Source organism: Adiantum capillus-veneris, unplaced genomic scaffold (assembly GCF_014529385.1).
Source record: "Adiantum capillus-veneris isolate H3 unplaced genomic scaffold, ASM1452938v2 Hic_scaffold_800, whole genome shotgun sequence".
NCBI lineage: Eukaryota > Viridiplantae > Streptophyta > Polypodiopsida > Polypodiales > Pteridaceae > Adiantum > Adiantum capillus-veneris.
Window position 1 is genome coordinate 32,969 of NW_028221785.1, and position 17,705 is coordinate 50,673.

Consider the following 17,705-nt stretch of genomic DNA (forward strand, 5'->3'; position numbering starts at 1 on the left):
TCTCCTCTACATTTTGTCACGGATTAGGCCATGTCATCAATTTTGTGACATATACCCCTTAAAAGAAGATCAATCACCCTTGATTACGCCTACAAAATAGCCAGTGGACAGAGAATAGCTTAGTAGACACTGACTCTATGCTTAGATACATATTTGATTAATTGAAGATATGCACTGGCACAAAGAAACAAGTCCCTAAACAACCATAATCACATTCACATCACTATTCCCATGGGGATCTAAGACATGAACAGTGATCATAATGACTTATTTGGGCATCACATTTAGACCGCATTGATCTCTCACGGATGTCTTCATGCACACTGTGTTCATGCACTAAATCTCGTCGCTCCGGATTCATATCAACATGACGAAATGTAGCAGTCATTTAATTTTTTACACATACTCAAACAAAAATAACAACTGAAAGAGTACATGATTCATTTAATTCTTAAAGAAATTTCAAATTGCCAGCCCAAAGCTTATGGTAACTTTTATGTATATATCATAAAGTGACTCACCTGAATACTATCAACCTACCAGCAAGTTGGTTGACTCTATTCTCCTATGGGCAATCTGTGACAAAGGAGTGAAGCGGCTCCCCTCTCGTGCAACACGCACCGGACTAGATTCAACTCGTTAATTCGACGTGCATTTTTTAATAGTTCGAGCTTAACCAAAAGCCTCTAGTATCTCCAAGTTCCTCCTTCTCCATTCACTTTGCATCAAGAGCAAAGTAATTTCTGAACTTGACCATATATCTGCAAACCAGCTAACCATTCAGTTTCCTTTCCTTGTGTGCTAGGACCTGCTCAGGTATAAGAATCTCCTCCGTTTCTTCTACCTCTAGTTGCTCCTCTGGCTCCCTGTCCTCTAGCAATTATCCCTAGAAAGGCCTCAATACACTCACATGGAATGCATTGTGAATCTTCCCTATCCGGAAAATCAAGTCGAAAGGATACATCATTGACCTTTTTAGAAATCTTGAAGGGCCCATAATATCTCATACTAGCTTTGGAAAAAGCTTCTCCTTACCCTTGATTTTTCTAAGGTGTGCCTTCTTAGACCGAAGAAGCACTCAATCTCCTTCCTTCAAGTGCCGTTCTTGAGACTTCTACAAAGCTTCCTTAACCTTGGCACAAACAGTCTCCAAATCCTATACAAAGTGATCTACCTGAAAAAATTGTCCTTGATGCACAAAATAGGAGGAACCTTTTGGCCACCCTCGACAATCTCAACTCGTGCCTTCTCGTCGAATTATAAACATTGTTGTTGTCACTAGGAGGTGTATTTTTCTTATTGCCTTCTCTACGTAATTATTACATATTTTTATTTATTTTATTTTTGCTTGTTTTCCCTTGCAATTCTTAAAAAGGTGCAAGTGGACATTGCATGGCCAATGTGAAACGTCTGTAACCAAACGGGTTTCTCACATCGAGAATCTAGGTCGATTAGTCGGTGACTGTTCGGGCCAGTTCGCATTGAATTCTAATGAGTAAAGAAGCATATGTGCGCCTAAATGGAATTTGGGTTACCGGCAAGTCACCAATAACTTTATAAGTTGGGAGTGGTTAGGAAACCGAACCATAAGGGGTGTTAGGAGTTTTTTGGAAGAAGTGATTACGCATATGTACATACACATGCATGGTGCATCAAATAAAGAATTGCCCATTTTCCAGAGCCAGGTGGTTACGTGGGGTCCACATGTGTATAGGTAGGATAGGGTGTACATAGTGCATCGATTTTCACTATCACCAACACCAGTGTGTTTTTTCTATAATAATGAGGACTTGGTAGCACGTGAAACTTCTCGAGGAAGCTATCCGCGGGCCAACGACATGAGGTAAGTAGGTGCGTCAGATGGCATCTCGTGGCGTCAAGAGGTTGAATGGGGTCAATACTTCCACGTGGATAAGTACGGACACAACGTGGCTGTTTTCTTGTGATAATTATGCAAAAAGGTCATCATGAGGACTATATTTAGGGGCCACTTCACGTGGTTGCGGGATGCATTATTGGAAAAAGTTGAGTGCCAGGTGTGCGGATGGATGCTGCAGGGTGACAACTATGCACTGCGAGGCCACTTTTAGGCCTGTTCGGGGTCCGTTTGAGGTCAACTAAAAGGCCAAAGGTGCCCAAGTAATAAAGCTAAGTGTGGGAACTGAAAAACCTGAGAGAAGACCAGAAAAAACGTGGAGAGAAGAGGAGGAACAACCGCAATTGTGTTTTTGCTGTTTTTGGAGCTTGTTTTGGCCATAAACTGCTCATCCGAGGTCGGATTTGAGCACTTTGACATTGTAAACTGGGGTTTTGGGCCATTCCGGACGCGATGGCGCTATCCATTTTGCCAAATTCCTCGTTGTTTTTCTGCTCTTTTGGCTGTGTAAGTTTCTCCTATGAGCAAAGCTTCTGCTCCAATTTGTGATTGTATTTGACATATTTTACCCATATTGTGTGAGCTATTTGCCCCATTAGTGTTGGCCCAAGCTCAATTGTATCTAAACATCATAAATTTTTCTCTTTTGAGCTGAGTTTTTTGGGTGTGTGTGTGTCTCTCTCTGTGTGAAGTGGGCAAATGGATAGTCTCTCTCCTCTCACTCCATCGGTGTGTTCCTTGTCTCGGCCAGGTGGGTTGTGTAAGCCGAGTGGCGTCCCATAGTGTGCGTGTGTATCATCTCAAGAGTGTGTGTCGGGTCATTATAGAGGCGTTGTGTGTTTCCATCCCACTCACATTCTTTTGGCGCCCCCACAGAGGATCTTCTTCGAGTACCTTCTGCTTCGAGCTTCGGGATTATAGGTTGCAGATTATAGGTTACAGGTTACAGGTTACAAGGATAGGTACAGGTACAGGTGATTCACACAGGTACAGGTAGCTGGAGTAGAGTATACACTGACAAGTGGGAGTCACTTGCAGTTGCCGTGGGTATGCATAAATTGGCGTCTGTTTGAGCACATTGTCTTGTATTGTACGTTACTTGCGGATACTGCCATTGTACGCTTAGTGGAGCCATACTTGGTTTTATTTGGCAGTCCCACCCATTTCTGAGACTTGGTCTGGAAGATAGTCATTTCTGAGACTTGACTATACGAGGTTTGCATAAGCTTTCGTGAGAGGGTCGATAGCGTGAGGTTTTATTGAGCTAGGGGATTCTCAAATGTGAGATCCTTTCGGTGATTCAAGTGGTTGGAGCACCGTTTCGTGACCTCGCCATAGGCTATGTACTAGTGACTCCTACTTGATGCTCGGGTTCTATTGTTGGTGGCAGGTTATGCATACATATACAGTTTATATTTTGGGTTCTTACTGCTCTATTTCTAGGGAAACTCTGCCAAAATTTTTCCAAGTTGTGATGGCTGGTTTTTTGGTCTTTTGAGCCATTTATGCTGTTATGCTGCTGAAATTTTGGCAAAAATCAGAGGATAAGTCAGATGTGCCTTCTTGGGAGCTGCATGGTTGGCTTTAATGGATGATCAAAACGGACCTCAATTCACTCCTTTTCATTTAACACGAAGAATTCAGATAAATGTTCATGTGTCCAGGAAGATTTTTTTCCAGCAACGCATAGTCTTTATGTTCGGGCCAAGAAGATTAAGAGAGATATTGGAATGCCCTTTGCCTGTTGTAATTCCGATGATTATCTATGAAAACTCACTTGATGTGCATGTGTTTGTCCTTATCTAAAGACAAGCTCCATTGAAGTTTCTAGGGATTGAGTCAGTCAAAAGTTTGGGTTCTTGCACGTGTGTTCGAAGGGGTTCTCAAAACATCGTAACTTGGGTAGCCATGGCTTTCTCTTATCCGGAATTTCATGGAAGAAGTGATGAAGATGTGGAAGACTTTTTGGAAAAGATGGAGGTTGCCTGCATTAGCAACCAGATTCATGACCCGGCGCAGATGTTACGTCTTCTCCAGATTTGTTTGAAGAGTGATGCACGAGTTTGGTCCAAAGCATTTTAAGAGGAGTTGCATGTGGCTGATCCACCTGTAAGATTGAGTTGGGACAATCTAAGGCATGGATTGGAAGTGGAGTTTGTGAAGACAGAAGATCCTGACAAAGTGTGGCAAGAAGTATAAGGTTTGGTGCAAAGGGAAGGTGAGCCAGTAGATGCGTACATACGTAAGTTTTCATTGGCATGGAAGCGGATGTGCAAGGCCTTAGCACCAAAGCTACCCCCACCTGACATGATGAAGAAGGACAGGTTCTTGGCTGGTCTTTGGGAGAATATACGTTGGAGAGTAGAGCTAAAGAAGCATAGGACATATGAAGATGCACTACAGGTAGCAACGAACAAAGAGTGGAAGTTGAGGAAAATGAGCCAGCTAGGGGTGGAGTCTTCACCCAGGAGACCTGAGTTTCAGTCTATGGACTCTTTACAAGGTCGCATACCAGGGGTTCATCATGAACCAGTGGTTTCTATTACTCCTCAAGTTATGCCAGCAGTGGTCACTACAGCAGTGCAAGATGAAGGGCCGATGGCCAGTAATTAGAGAGGAGAGAGAGTGGGGCTGGCACTAGCAACTAGAGAGAGGAGAGAGAAACTCAACGCTGGCTTCTTCTTTTTTTTGCTGCCCAAACAGAGATCGCTGGTGCTTTGCTTTTCTTTTTTAAATGAGCTCTTGCTTTATTTTTAATGGGCTGACCACTTATTAAGTGGGCAGTTGGTCACTTTTTATTATAAAAAAAAGTGAATCTGGACAAAACTCCATAAAACTCAGTGAGCTGAAAATTGATGCTACACAATCACTTTCAAGGCGCCCCCGGATACAATTCTCAAGCACATATGCAATGCAAACACAGATTCCTTACGGGCAAGTGTCTACTTTTCTCGGAAAACACTTAAAATATTCCGCTTTTTAGAAAAAGCTTCTCAGAACCCATCTTTATTCTTGTGCTTGCCTCTTTACACGTAATCCTTTTTCCAGTTCGGGTTTCCTGCCAAACCAACAGAATATTCCCTTTCTGATGCTCCCGTCACTCATCGCGTGACGCATCAGGAATACCCGTTTCCCGATCTCTCCTACCGAACTAACGGTACAACCCCTTTGCTATGCTTAATGTCACCCATCATATGACGCATCAGAGTTGTTCGTTCCTGCTGGCTTTAAATAATTCCAATAGATCTACAATTCCTAACCTTACGGTTCAAGTGCACACATTTAAATATCCTAATTTCAATCAAAAGAAATTACTCGAGAAAATAAGAAAATAGTCCATTTAGCAACAACATGCACCATATGATCAACATCCTCGTGTCTTCCTACTTGGGTACATACTTTCTATGAGCCCTGGATGTAGGAAAGGCAAGCGGGCGTATTTCTACGAAGTTCACATTTGGTCATATTTGGAAGGCCATCCTTGAGGTCAGGGTGGATAATGTGGTGCAGGTAGCTCCACATTCCTTATGGCTCTTTCAAACCTTTGTTCTCTTCATCTATTTAGTAGTTATATATTTATGGGCGTAATATGTATGGTTTAGCAGTTATCACACACAATGCGTGCAACTACAAGGCTATGGGGGAGATGGTGGAAACGAAATTCCCTCGCATCGTTTGAACTCCATGTGTTGTGCATTGCCTCGACTTGCTCATGGAGGATATAGCCAAATGGCTTTGGGTGTAGTCTACTGTTTTTTATGCGACCAAAATGATGACTTTCTTTTGCAAGAAACATCAGGCTCTTGCTATTTTCATGAGTCATAGTGCACTAGATATGATGCGGCCAACAAAGACTAGATTTGCATACATGTATCTAGTCTTATAGAGGCTCTACAAGTTGAGGGATCCACTATTATAGATAGTTGTGGACCCAAAGTGGAGGTTGATGCACCATGCGCAGACCGAAGCTACTAAGTACATACAGAGGAACGTGCCTTGACAAGAGCTTTTGGCAGGAGGTGCATTCTTCGGTAGTGGCTCTTCAGCCTCTCTATGCGTGTGACAAACATGGAGGGATCTATTCTAGGGCTTGTGTACCATTTGTTCATGCAGATCAGGTGGCACATTGCCGCATGCACCTATTGACACAGGAGTGATAAGTCACCCTCTGAAGTAATCTCCAATCGTTTGTTCTTAGTTTTCTTGGCTTGTGCGTACTAAGTATTGAGTTGCAGGACAGACATCCTGGCTATTGTAGAGAGCCGATGGACGTAGATGCGTCGTCCCATTCATGGGATGGTGGCTTTACTTCATCCTCTCTACAAGACAACGGAATTTTTTGAAAGGACCACTTTGTTGAACTTGCAATCGTAGTACCTTGACATCATGTACGCTAAGGATGAGCAGCATGTACCTTGAGGATGAGCAGATGCCAGTAGACTGAGCAGCTATATAAACAACTTGGGTCCAGGAGTGTTTCCTAGAGGCAGGGAGCTACCAAGCTTCCTCTGACTTGGTGCATTGCCAGCTTGCACTTCGCCTTCTCTCGCAAGTACTTAGACTTGATTCTTGAACTACACTGAAATTTTTTGATAGTTGGGTTTAAAGGTGCTTTTATTTGTTAATAGTCATTATGTTTGGTGTTGGATCTTGATGAGTATAGAATTGCTTAACTTGAGCTTGTGAGCGCAATGGGAGTGCCTCCTTGCTCATACACACCAAGATAAGAAACTGCTTGAGCACTGAAGAAGCTGGTTTATTGTCGAACAAACATGAAGCTTGTGCGTAGTTTTCATGCTTTGGGGATACCCAAGCAGGTAAGCCATAAAATAGACGTCCTATTCTTATTTTGGAGATACTAGAATACGATTTGAATTAAAGGTTTTTACTTGACTCTTGAGTAGGTAGATCCGACTCGAGAGAAGATGGTTATTGACCCTACCGTAGAGGAGATAGACTGTCATATTAGAGATCAGCAAGAGGAGATTCTATGGGAGATTCATAGAGAGCTCAAGAGCATGGACGGGCGGGTGACTAGGTTACGAGAACGTACTTTGAGCGTTCCTCTTTGCCAGGAGGTTGCAAAGCCAGAGAGAGCACTATAGTAGAGCATATGACAAGGGAAATTGCCTGTGCGTGCTAGTTGGGCTCGTGCAAACAAGGTGGCACACCTTATTCAGTCTTCAAAGCAGGATGACCCAGATGAGGGGGATGTCACAAAGTGATGACGTGGCGGACAGCAGAAACCCTAATTTCTGCCAGAAACCCTAAAATTCCTGCAAACCCTAATTTTTGCCAGAAACCCTAATTTCCGGAAATCGCGGAGGCGGATTATTTTTATAAAAAAATTTATTTATTTATTTATTTTTTTGAAAATGATGAGCGACGCGAATTATGCTTTTGCTTTTTTTTTTTTTTTTTTAAAAGAGAAGACTCTCTAAGAGAGAGAGAGAACTGATGCTTTTGATTTTAAAAGCTTTTGGGGCTCTACTTTTGGGCATCCCTTGTAGCCTTTAAATTAGTGGTGAGGGCCTCACTTCTCAGAGCATCTGGACGCAGAGTCTGAGAGTGAAACCCTAATCGCTCTCTTGTACTTAGATGATTGATTAATATAAAAAGAAATACCGAAAGGGGCGCCAGTCTTTGGGGCCAATATCTCTAGGCACGGAACTCCGCCGGGCCAGTGCAAATCTATTGTGATTTGTGAATTGTTTTGAAGTGGTTATTTGGTGCTGTCGCGGTTGATTCTTGACTTGGAGTGTCCAAGTCTGTTACAGTGGTATCAGAGCACGGCCGATTTCTCTTCTACAGGAAATCCGATCTCCGAATTTTTTTTCCGCGGCACCTATGGCTTCAGGCAATGATCAGTCGACTCCCTCTGCATCTGGAGATGCGGGCTGGGATCACAACGAAGATTCAGACAGAGAGTATGGCCCGCCTTGGCCTACTTAGGCGGAGCGGCGAGAGATAGAGCGTCGCCAGTTGATCAGCGATGCAACAATGATGATGCTCAATTTTGCCAAGGACCCGAAGATGGAAAAATATATGAACCAGACCTCTTTGAAAGAGGTACAGATGGAGTGGCAGAGAACCACAACACCACTCCCGAAACCCGCTCTCAAGAAACCTTCTGCCTCCAAGAAATATACGTAGAAGGAACCGGAGAACGTGGTTGATGCACGGATTGCTCAGCTTTTTGACACGCAAAAGAAAGCCAAAAAGCACGGCAAAAAGCAGACGAAAGGCACTGACTTCCCGGGATATTTGGGTCGTCGGTCGACATTTGACAAGGCAAAGAAATTGAAGAAGCGCGTCAAGTTTGAAGACCTACCCAGTTCTTCTTCTTCTTCTTCTGCCAGTTCTTCTAGCTCCTCGGATTCGAGCGAAGAAGACAGAAAAAAGCAAAAAAACGAAGCAAGACACAAAGCTTCGGAAAGGGCAAGAAAAAGGCAAAGAAGGCTACATCTCGCCCAGAGACTGACAGTTCTACTGAGGACTCGTCTACAGACAGCTCAGATTCCGATGACGGAAAGTTTTATGCGAACAAGAAGAATTTTTACAAAGCCAACCAGTATGACTTTCTCGAAGATAAAAGCAAGAAAGTCCGAGAGTTTAAGGAAGGTGGCCACTTGATCAAGTTTGATACTTTTCAGGATACTCAGATGCTTCGAAGGCTTTGTCTTTTATTCAGCAGTTTGACATCGCTTTCGCGGGAGAACGCTTTTCAGAGCACTCCAAGATTCAGAGAGCTGCCTCTTACTTTAAGAGGAATGCTCGTACTTGGTGGTCCACGCTTCTTTTAAACAAGACTGCGCCAGTTAAATGGCTGAAATTTAAGAAGCTTTTTATTTCTTCTTGGTTGACGCAAGAATATGAACGAGATGTACGAGCTACTTGGAACCATCTTCGGATGACCAAGAAAGATACAATCAATGCTTATTGTGAAAGATTTTGGAACTCTTTTCTACCCGCCTCTTCATTCAAGAAGATCTCGTTCAGAGAACAGATAGAGCGGTTTACCTTGGGTCTACCTACAGAGATCCGAGATCACTGCTTGGAACAGAAGTCAGCTTCTATTCAAGAGTTGATGAGTCATGCAAAGCGGGGCTTTGCCATTCACTCTGGCAGTCTGACCTACCCCACAGATGAGGCCATGACACAACGAGCCGAACAGACTTCTGGGAATGAAAAAAGAATGAAAAAGAGCAACCCAGAGAAAAAAAAAAAAGGATGCACGACCCAAGCTTACTCCTGAGGAGAGAGCTCGCTTCATCAGAGAGGGGAAGTGCTTTGGATGCGGGGAACATGGACATATTTCCGCGAAGTGCCCTGATAAGGCACAGAAAGAACAGAATGATAAAGACGACGACAAGGTCTGAGAGTTCGAGAGCAGCTGAGGAATGTGGCAAAAAAGGCAGATAGAAAAGCAGAACTGGTACCACATGGCGTGGAACCTGCACCGAATCTAAGGAATGAAAGTACAAACTTTGCCGCTTTCGGGGCAAAGCGAAGGATCAGGAAGCTCTTTTGAAGGAGCCAAGGCCAACTTCTTTTCACTTGGAATTGGCGGCTCGATTTGGAACTACGCCCGACAGACTGACGCCACAGGCGGAGGTAGTTCGACTGGCACCCGGATGGAATGTTGCCATTACACCGAGCATTGGCAAACTTTGTTTGCAATGACAGGGGTGTTCAGGGCACGTGAATGACGTTCTACTCGGGATCCCTTGGTACCACAAGAACTACGCCGTGGTTGACTACCGGGCCGAGAAAGCGACTTTGATAAATGAAGGGCTTAGAGATTGTACTTGATGAACTTCAGTTTTCTTACTCATTCTTTTGGGAGAACTGAACGATGGATAAAGGTTGAATATGTTTTGACCTGAAGAAAAGAACGCCAAGATTTTTCTCCACGCTCATGCCGATTGCTTTTGAGAGGGCCTGAAGATCATACCATTGATCTGAAATCTGGAAGCACGCCACCGAATCGGCCACCTTATCGTGTGAGCCGAGTACAGAATGAAAAGATTATGAACTCAGTGAAAGACCTCTTGGAAAAGGGTCTTGTCCAGCCTAGTACTTCACCGTATTGCTCTCCAGTGTTGTTGGTTTTGAAGAAAGACGGATCTTGGAGAATGTGCATCGATTATAGCACTCTCAACGAAATCACCATCAAGAACAGATTTCCGATTCCTAGGATCGATGATATACTCGACAGGTTACAGGGATCCTCGTGCTTTAGCAGGATTGACTTGAAGAGTGGATATCATCAGATCAGGATAGCGCCAGGAGATGTCTACAAGACAGCTTTTCGGACGACTTTTGGGTTATTTGAGTTTTTGGTGATGCCTTTTGGCTTAACCAATGCTCCTGCGACATTTAACCGGATGATGGACAGGATTTTTCGAGAGTGCAGGCTATTTGTTGGCACTTTCTTTGACGACATCATTGTTTTCTCCAAGAATGAGGCAGAACACAGAGATCATCTGCTTCAAGTCTTTCAGGCATTACGAGATCACACGTTAGTGATTAATGCAAAGAAAAGTGAATTTTTCCTACTAGAGATACACTTTTTGGGACACATTGTGTCAGCAGCAGGAGTGCGAATGGACCCGGCCAAGATAGAGACTATCCGTGATTGGCCCGATTTGAGGAATGTCCATGAAGTTAGAAGCTTCTTGGGACTGTGTTCGTACTACAGGCGGTTCATACGAAAGTTTGCAGAGGTTGCTTCCCCTTTGCATATCTTGACACAGAAAGGAGTACCTTTTTCGTGGGGACCCCCAGAGGTGACTGCCTTTCAGACGTTGAAAGAGAAATTGACTACGGGACCTATTTTGACTTTGCCGGACTTGCAGAAGTCATTTGAAGTATATTGTGATGCTTGTGGTCGTAGTCTGGGTGCGGTCTTGATGCAAGAAGGCCATGTCATAGCTTACGAGAGCCGTTTGTTCTCTAGGCCGCAGATGACAGCACAGATCTATGGGAAAGAGCTTTTGGCGGTTATCCACGCTCTTACTCAGTGGCGGCATTACCTACTCGGAGCGGATTTTACTGTCTTTACAGACCATCAGAGTTTGCGCTACTTCTTGTCACAGACGCAGCTTTCAGAAAAGCAGATGCGGTGGGCGAACATCTTGTCATAGTTCCACTTCCAGATTGTCCATGTGCAGGGACAGAAGAATGTGGTGGCAGATGCTTTGTCTCGAAAACCGTTGGTTCTAGCTATTTCCGCGATACATCATAGGAGCTTCGAGGATATGGTCGATCAGTGTGCCACAGATACAGATTTTGCAGATATTTTCACACGGATACGGGATGGGGAGACAATAGCTCGATACTCCCTTCGGGAAGGCTACTTGATGAAAAAGACTATGTTGTGCGTTACACAGCCGTTGAGGGAAAAGGTTATGATTGATTGCCACTGTCCACCTTTTACGGGTCACCGCGGCATTGCTACCACCATGAAAGGGGTAGAGAGAGATTTCTTTTGGCGGAGACTGAAGAAGGATGTGGAAGAGTTTGTGCGCAGTTGCTTGGTATGCCAGAAGGTCAAGTTTGACATGCATAAGGCACAGGGATTGTTACAGCCTTTACCCATACCCACCCGCCCCTCGGAAAATATTGAAATGGATTTCATTTTTTTGATCTCCCGAGAATACAGAATGATCACGATGATTTTCCGATTACATGGCACGCCTGAGACGATTGTCTCCGACAGAGACCCCAGATTTATGAGTTTGTTTTGGAAGGCAATTTGGGAGAACATTGGCACGCGGTTGCACTTCTCGTCATCGTTCCACTTGCAGACTGACGGGCAATCTGAGATTGCCAATTCAATGATTTTAGATTTATTGAAGTCTTGTATCTCGCATCAGAAGACTCAATGGGAAAAGAACTTACCTTTGGTGGAATTTGCCTACAATAACACGATACACTCTTCGACGGGGAAGATGCCATGTGAGATTGTTGAAACTGCTGCGAAGGTTCCATCCTTCCTGAGCACAAAAGATTAGAAATTTGAAGCGGATGAATATTCGCGAGATTTGGATACGGATTTTGCCAAGGTTCGCGAGACTTTGCAGGAGTCTCAAGAACGACAGAAAAAGGCAGCGGATCGCCATCGTCGCGACTGGAAACTGAAGGAGGATGATTGGGTGCTCTTACTTTTGAGAAGGCACGCCTAAAAAAGAAACAGGGAAAGGAGAGGCTTTTTCCAAAGCTTAGTATGTGATACTACGGACCTTTCCAGATTACTGACAAGATAAATGATGTCTCCTTCCGATTGAAACTGCCAGATACTTGGAGGATTCACAATGCATTGCATGTGAGTCTCTTGAACCCTGTTAAGGGTGATGTGCCTGATGATGGGGAGCCTGATGAGCAACCCAAAGTGGAAGAAAACGAGGAGATCCTTGTTCCTGAACAAATTTTGGCACATAATGATACGAAGAAAGGTAAAGTCTGAAGGCGGTTCTTGGTTAAGTTCAAGAACTTTCCTGCATTTGATGCGAAGTGGATGGAGGAGGAGGACCTAGCAGATACTCCTCGGATTGTGAAACTTTACCTCGATGTTTTGGTTTAGCATAGTCTACTCCAAACGAACCCAGAAACTCAGCTTGGCCGAAGATCTGGTGCAGTGGGATGCACAAGAGGGGAGTTACTCCGCTCCTTTGTCAACAGATGCCTCGATTTTGATACTAAAGTCACTAATGTCTCTTGGAGCTTCAGGGATACTGAGAGCTGACAGTATTCTGCTGGATGACTTTTTGAAATGGAATTCCTGATTATGATACTGATTTGTTCTTGACTTCTTGTGAGTGCAGGAACTGATAGCCGAAATGACTGCAGCATTTTGGTCTGATTGATCTCGAATGGACATGGTTGCAATAGGGGTTAGTCAATCGGACATCGATGAGGTCCCGATTGGACCTAGATGTGATTGCTAGCTACATTACCGATAAATCATGGTCTAAGATCCGAATGAATATTGAATGTCATGTGATGTCCTGTGATGTCTGGTGATGTCCTGTGATGTCGTGTGATGTGATTGTCGATTTTGTACATGTGCTAGATGTGCGTTCCTAGTACGTAGGTACTAACAGTCAGTGTCTGCTAAGACGGTTTATGGCTTTTGTCGGTTTTGCAGGCGTAATCGCGGTCGATTACAATGCTTTCAAGAGGGGGGTATGTCACAAAGTGATGACGTGGCGGACAGCAGAAACCCTAATTTCTGCCAGAAACCCTAAAATTCCTTCAAACCCTAATTTTTGCCAGAAACCCTAATTTCCGGAAATCGCGGAGGCGGATTATTTTTTTAAAAAAAATTATTTTTTTTTTTTTTTTTTGAAAATGATGAGCGACGCGAATTATGCTTTTGCTTTTTTTTTTTTTTTTTAAAAAGAGAAAAGACTCTCTAAGAGAGAGAGAGAACTGATGCTTTTGATTTTAAAAGCTTTTGGGGCTCTACTTTTGGGCATCCCTTGTAACCTTTAAATTAGTGATGAGGGCCTCACTTCTCAGAGCATCTGGACGCAGAGTCTGAGAGTGAAACCCTAACCGCTCTCTTGTACTTTGATGATTGATTAATATAAAAAGAAATACCGAAAGGGGCGCCGGTCTTTGGGGCCAATATCTCTAGGCACGGAACTCCGCCGGGCCAGTGCAAATCTATTGTGATCTGTGAATTGTTTTGAAGTGGTTATTTGGTGCTGTCGCGGTTGATTCTTGACTTGGAGTGTCCAAGTCTGTTACAGGGGATGCAAGTCCGTCAATAGGGACCACCATTGTAAAGCCAAAGTTTGATAAGGAGGGCCATGTCTTGACAAATGGAGACATGGCCTCCTCGGATGCGTCTTCTTTAGATTCAGATGAGGAGATAAGAGTATCTCATGCAATATGCTTCATTTATTTTTTGAGTCATAACTTGGTTTTTTGGTTTTGGATCACTGGATGTATTTGACCTTGGTATTTTGATCATTGATGAGACTATTATCGTTGTCTCATGTCTCATTGTTAATGTTTTCTGTAGTTTCAAACTTTCAACATTCATTCATAGTGATTGTATCGAGTTATGATTGTCATGCCTTGGATAAGGACTAATTTGAAGTTTGTAACGTGTTTTGTTGTTGCACCATTTATGTATATTTGGGTCTCAACAGGTAATTTAAGTGTTCATTTCTGACCAATTGTTCAATTCTAACAGTTTCTAACTCGTACGAATGCCTCAAAGTTTATAGTTTATGCCACATGGTAGTCTTGGTTTGTAGTTTTAAGCTTTTTTGTAGTCATACTTATGAATATATCATGAACCTATTAAAGTATTGTAGTTATTAAGCGTTTTTAAAATAGCATACAAATTTTACATACCTTTACTCAATCCATTCAATATTATGTACATGACGCATAGAACACGCACCGAACACTACATACCTTACCGCCTTGATTTTGAGTCTTAAAGACCTGTTTTGGCTGCATTTTTGTTAAAATCTCGGCACAGATATTTTCTACATACTAATATTGTAAAGGATGACGAATCTTATCATTCACATTTGGAAGGCTTTTAACTCTATTTTTTAAATGCCATTCAATCATAAGCCAGAGACGTTCATCGCCAATTTCCATATCAAAAAAAAAAAAACTTAATTCTAGACCATTTGAGTTGAGCATGTGCAATACATTATGTGGCAACAAACTACAGGTATGATAAAAAAGCAAAGGCTATTCCAACGAAGATGAAAGGCCCGTGCTGCTATTAGTTGAGACCCAGCACATGCATGACCATTTTGTTTGATGCAATCTCTTGCATTCTGGGTTTCTCATGGGAAATGTGTTGAAGGGACGCAGTATAGAACTGTGCCTCATCAAATATGGCTCCGCTGCAGTCATATATTCCAGAACATTGTCTCTCAACTGAGAAACCGATCTCTTGGGATAGTTTCCTACGACGTTTAAATTTTCTCTTCTTCTTCTTCTTCTTCTTCTTCTTCTCTCTCTCTCTCTCTCTCTCTCTCTCTCTCTCTCTCTCTCTCACACACACACACACACACACACACACATTCTACATAATTAATAAACCTTTACGTATTATAAAAATACTAACTTTTGTTCTTTGTGAAAGTATCCCATATGCTTGGACCCCTACCATCTTCATCGGCTGCACCTTCATACTGTTTTATCGAGTAATTGAAGCAAAGAGTATTAAGACAATGCAATTCACAAGTATATTGGTAATAGACTTTATATATACATGCACCTTAATATTCTCATGATAAACCTACACACAATGTATTCATGATGGTGATGATTCTAAAAAAGACGTGGTGAAACAAAGGATTGCAACCTGGTACGCCGAAGATGCAGCACCGAAAAGAAATTTTTTGGGAAAATCTGATCTATGGAGCTGTTCATGCTCAGCACTGGTCTGTGCAAGAGCAGCCAAAAAAAGAAGTGAGAGAGCTAGCAATAATGCTCGTCTAAGTAGACGCATGTTTTCGGTCTCCAATCTCTGCTGTTGTTGTCCTACAATAACTAATGGTTCTTCTTCCAATCTATATGGTAACCCACATTGTCAGATCTTTTCTACTTAGCTATCTCATACGGTCTCCAAAACAACACAAAGATAGGGACACTCTTGACTTCAACAAAGTTCTTTACAAAATCTTTGGAGCAAAAGAGAGAATCTACATCTTTTCAAAAAGGAGGTGATAGCAGGCAAAAATTCTGGTATACCATCTGCATTTGAAAACGACATGGGCTATTAGCTCAGCGCCCCTGATAATTTCACCATTGTGCCTAGACTGTGAGCTTTTGCCACACACGGTCTGATGGGATCATCGCCGCCCGGTATGAAAGTTTTCTCACATAGGTGAATGCGTTGGATAAAGGCATGGCATAAAGAAAAATGCAACCTGCTAATTCGCTTGAAGGTCTGCCCCAATAATCCCATTCCTGATTACAGATTCCCCTTGAAGAGAAATCATAGACATGTGCTATGCAGATATGCTATGATGGCTACGGAATGTCTTGGAGAAACATAGATGGGCACAACGTATGATGATTACACGTAGACTTGGACACATCAAGAATGCGCAAAGAATCCCTAAAGGATTTGTACGGCGCAATCAAATGCCAATGATGCGTGCGTGCGTGCGTGTGTGTGTGTGTGTGTGAGAGAGAGAGAGAGAGAGAGAGAGAGAGAACCTGATGGGCGGTCCTCTATAATGAATTTGATCGAAGCAGACAAACGAAACCGAAATGGGTGTCCGCTTTCCAGCTTTGCGAAGCCTTACACTCCCCCACTTCTGCGCAGTCCCAATTTGACAAAAATGTCAATGTGCAATATGTCGCGTGAAACGGTGATGCCAACTTTACAACGACATGGGCTTTAAGTATCACTGAGGATCAGCGAGGAAGTTACAAAATGCTGAGAACCGTGGCACATGGTGCACAAACTATTTTAGGCTGGTCACACATTCAGCTAGCCCCGGCTATTTGTTGATTCCAAAGCCAATAGCTGCTCAGCACATCAACTTGGGTGCCTATCGCACATTACATATTGTCAGTTGCAGCTCAACGCCATATCGTACTCGATAGCCAATGCGCGTTCAAATCCATGAGGGTTTTGAACAACACCACAAGGTTGCCCATATATAGTTGAGCCTTGTTAACCTAGTCAGCGGGTGTTTCTCTGACTTGTTTCACTCATTATGGTGCTCAAAAGCTTCCAACTATGCAACGCCCTCTTTTGGCATTGTGCAACTTGCGTACCCAGATTCTTGCGCACCATGTGCAAGTCCACGTCATAGGCAGTGTGTAAACACCTTTAGTTTGCAATTGAGTGCTTTCAAGTCGCCTCTATGTGTGGTCAGTTCATGAATGAGATTGGGCATTTGGGATTGAGTATTCTCATGCCTGACGTTGCAAAGAAGATTTTCGGCATGCTAAAGCATGCCTTAGAGGAGAAGGAGAAAGGAGTACAAATTTCTGTATGCCTTCCTTTCACTTTTATATGTAAACTAGTGTGGCCGACGGCCTTCGGCCGCCTCTCTCTTTTTCTCTCTCCCCCCCTGCGTACGCACTGTCCTCACTGTAGTCAGATAAAGAAAATTGCGACACGTGGCACTGGAAAACCAGTCTCCTTAATATATAGTATAGATCCTTAATATATAGTATAGATGGGTCCTTCCTTTCAAGGTCTCATTGACTTTGTTGTCCTTGCTTTGCTTTAGAATGCCAAACTTTCTTCTAACTTGGTCATTTCATTTAGACCTCACTTGACTCCTTTTCCTTTCTTTTTAATGTTTCATTAAGCTAGTTTTGCAAAGTGCAAAAAACAAGTTACTATTGAACACCTTAGAAGATGTTTGTACGTTTGTACTTGTGGCTTTGTGAATGCATGAAGAATGTTTGCTATCTAGCATTGATTGTTTTTCATTATATATACAATCTCGTTTGTGATTTTTCCATGAGGCTACTTATTAATGACTCTCATCAAACGTTATTAATAAGGCTATGATTGAGCTCTTGAATTTGTATGTGATTTTGTGTGATGCCATGAGTGCATGAACGAGTTTGCCATTGTGCATGTGCATGTATGATTAGGTGATTATGGCAAGTAATTTTTCATCAAGTAATTAGGTGATTGTGCAAGTTATTTTTCATCAAGCAAGTAATCCTTGTTCTCATAAGGTTTTAAAGTGTCATGTGTGAGGTTGTGTGCGTGTGTGTGTGTGTGTGTGTGTGTGTGTGTGTGTGTGTGTGTGTGTGTGTTTTGAGCCCATGCAAAAGCTTGTGAGTGAGGATTCTGTTGGAAGCGATGTGTGCAAAC

At 42.9% G+C, this 17,705-nt stretch overlaps 1 protein-coding gene across 2 annotated transcripts in view; it reads right to left on the reverse strand.

The window, feature by feature from the left end:
- The window catches only part of LOC147416575 (coniferin beta-glucosidase-like), a 48,605-nt gene extending 32,672 nt beyond the window's left edge, over window positions 1-15,933 (reverse strand). The window contains exons 1-2 of one of the 2 annotated variants that reach the window (XM_086508245.1): window positions 15,219-15,534; window positions 14,979-15,045 (exon numbers count right to left, since the gene is read on the reverse strand). In XM_086508245.1, the coding sequence (XP_086364371.1) occupies window positions 14,979-15,045; window positions 15,219-15,365 (214 nt within the window). In that variant the 5' untranslated portion in view covers window positions 15,366-15,534. Of the gene's footprint in view, window positions 1-14,978; window positions 15,046-15,218; window positions 15,535-15,607 lie in introns of those variants that run through there. The other variant, XM_086508246.1, reaches the window with a different exon arrangement.
- Window positions 15,934-17,705: the final 1,772 nt, after the last annotated feature.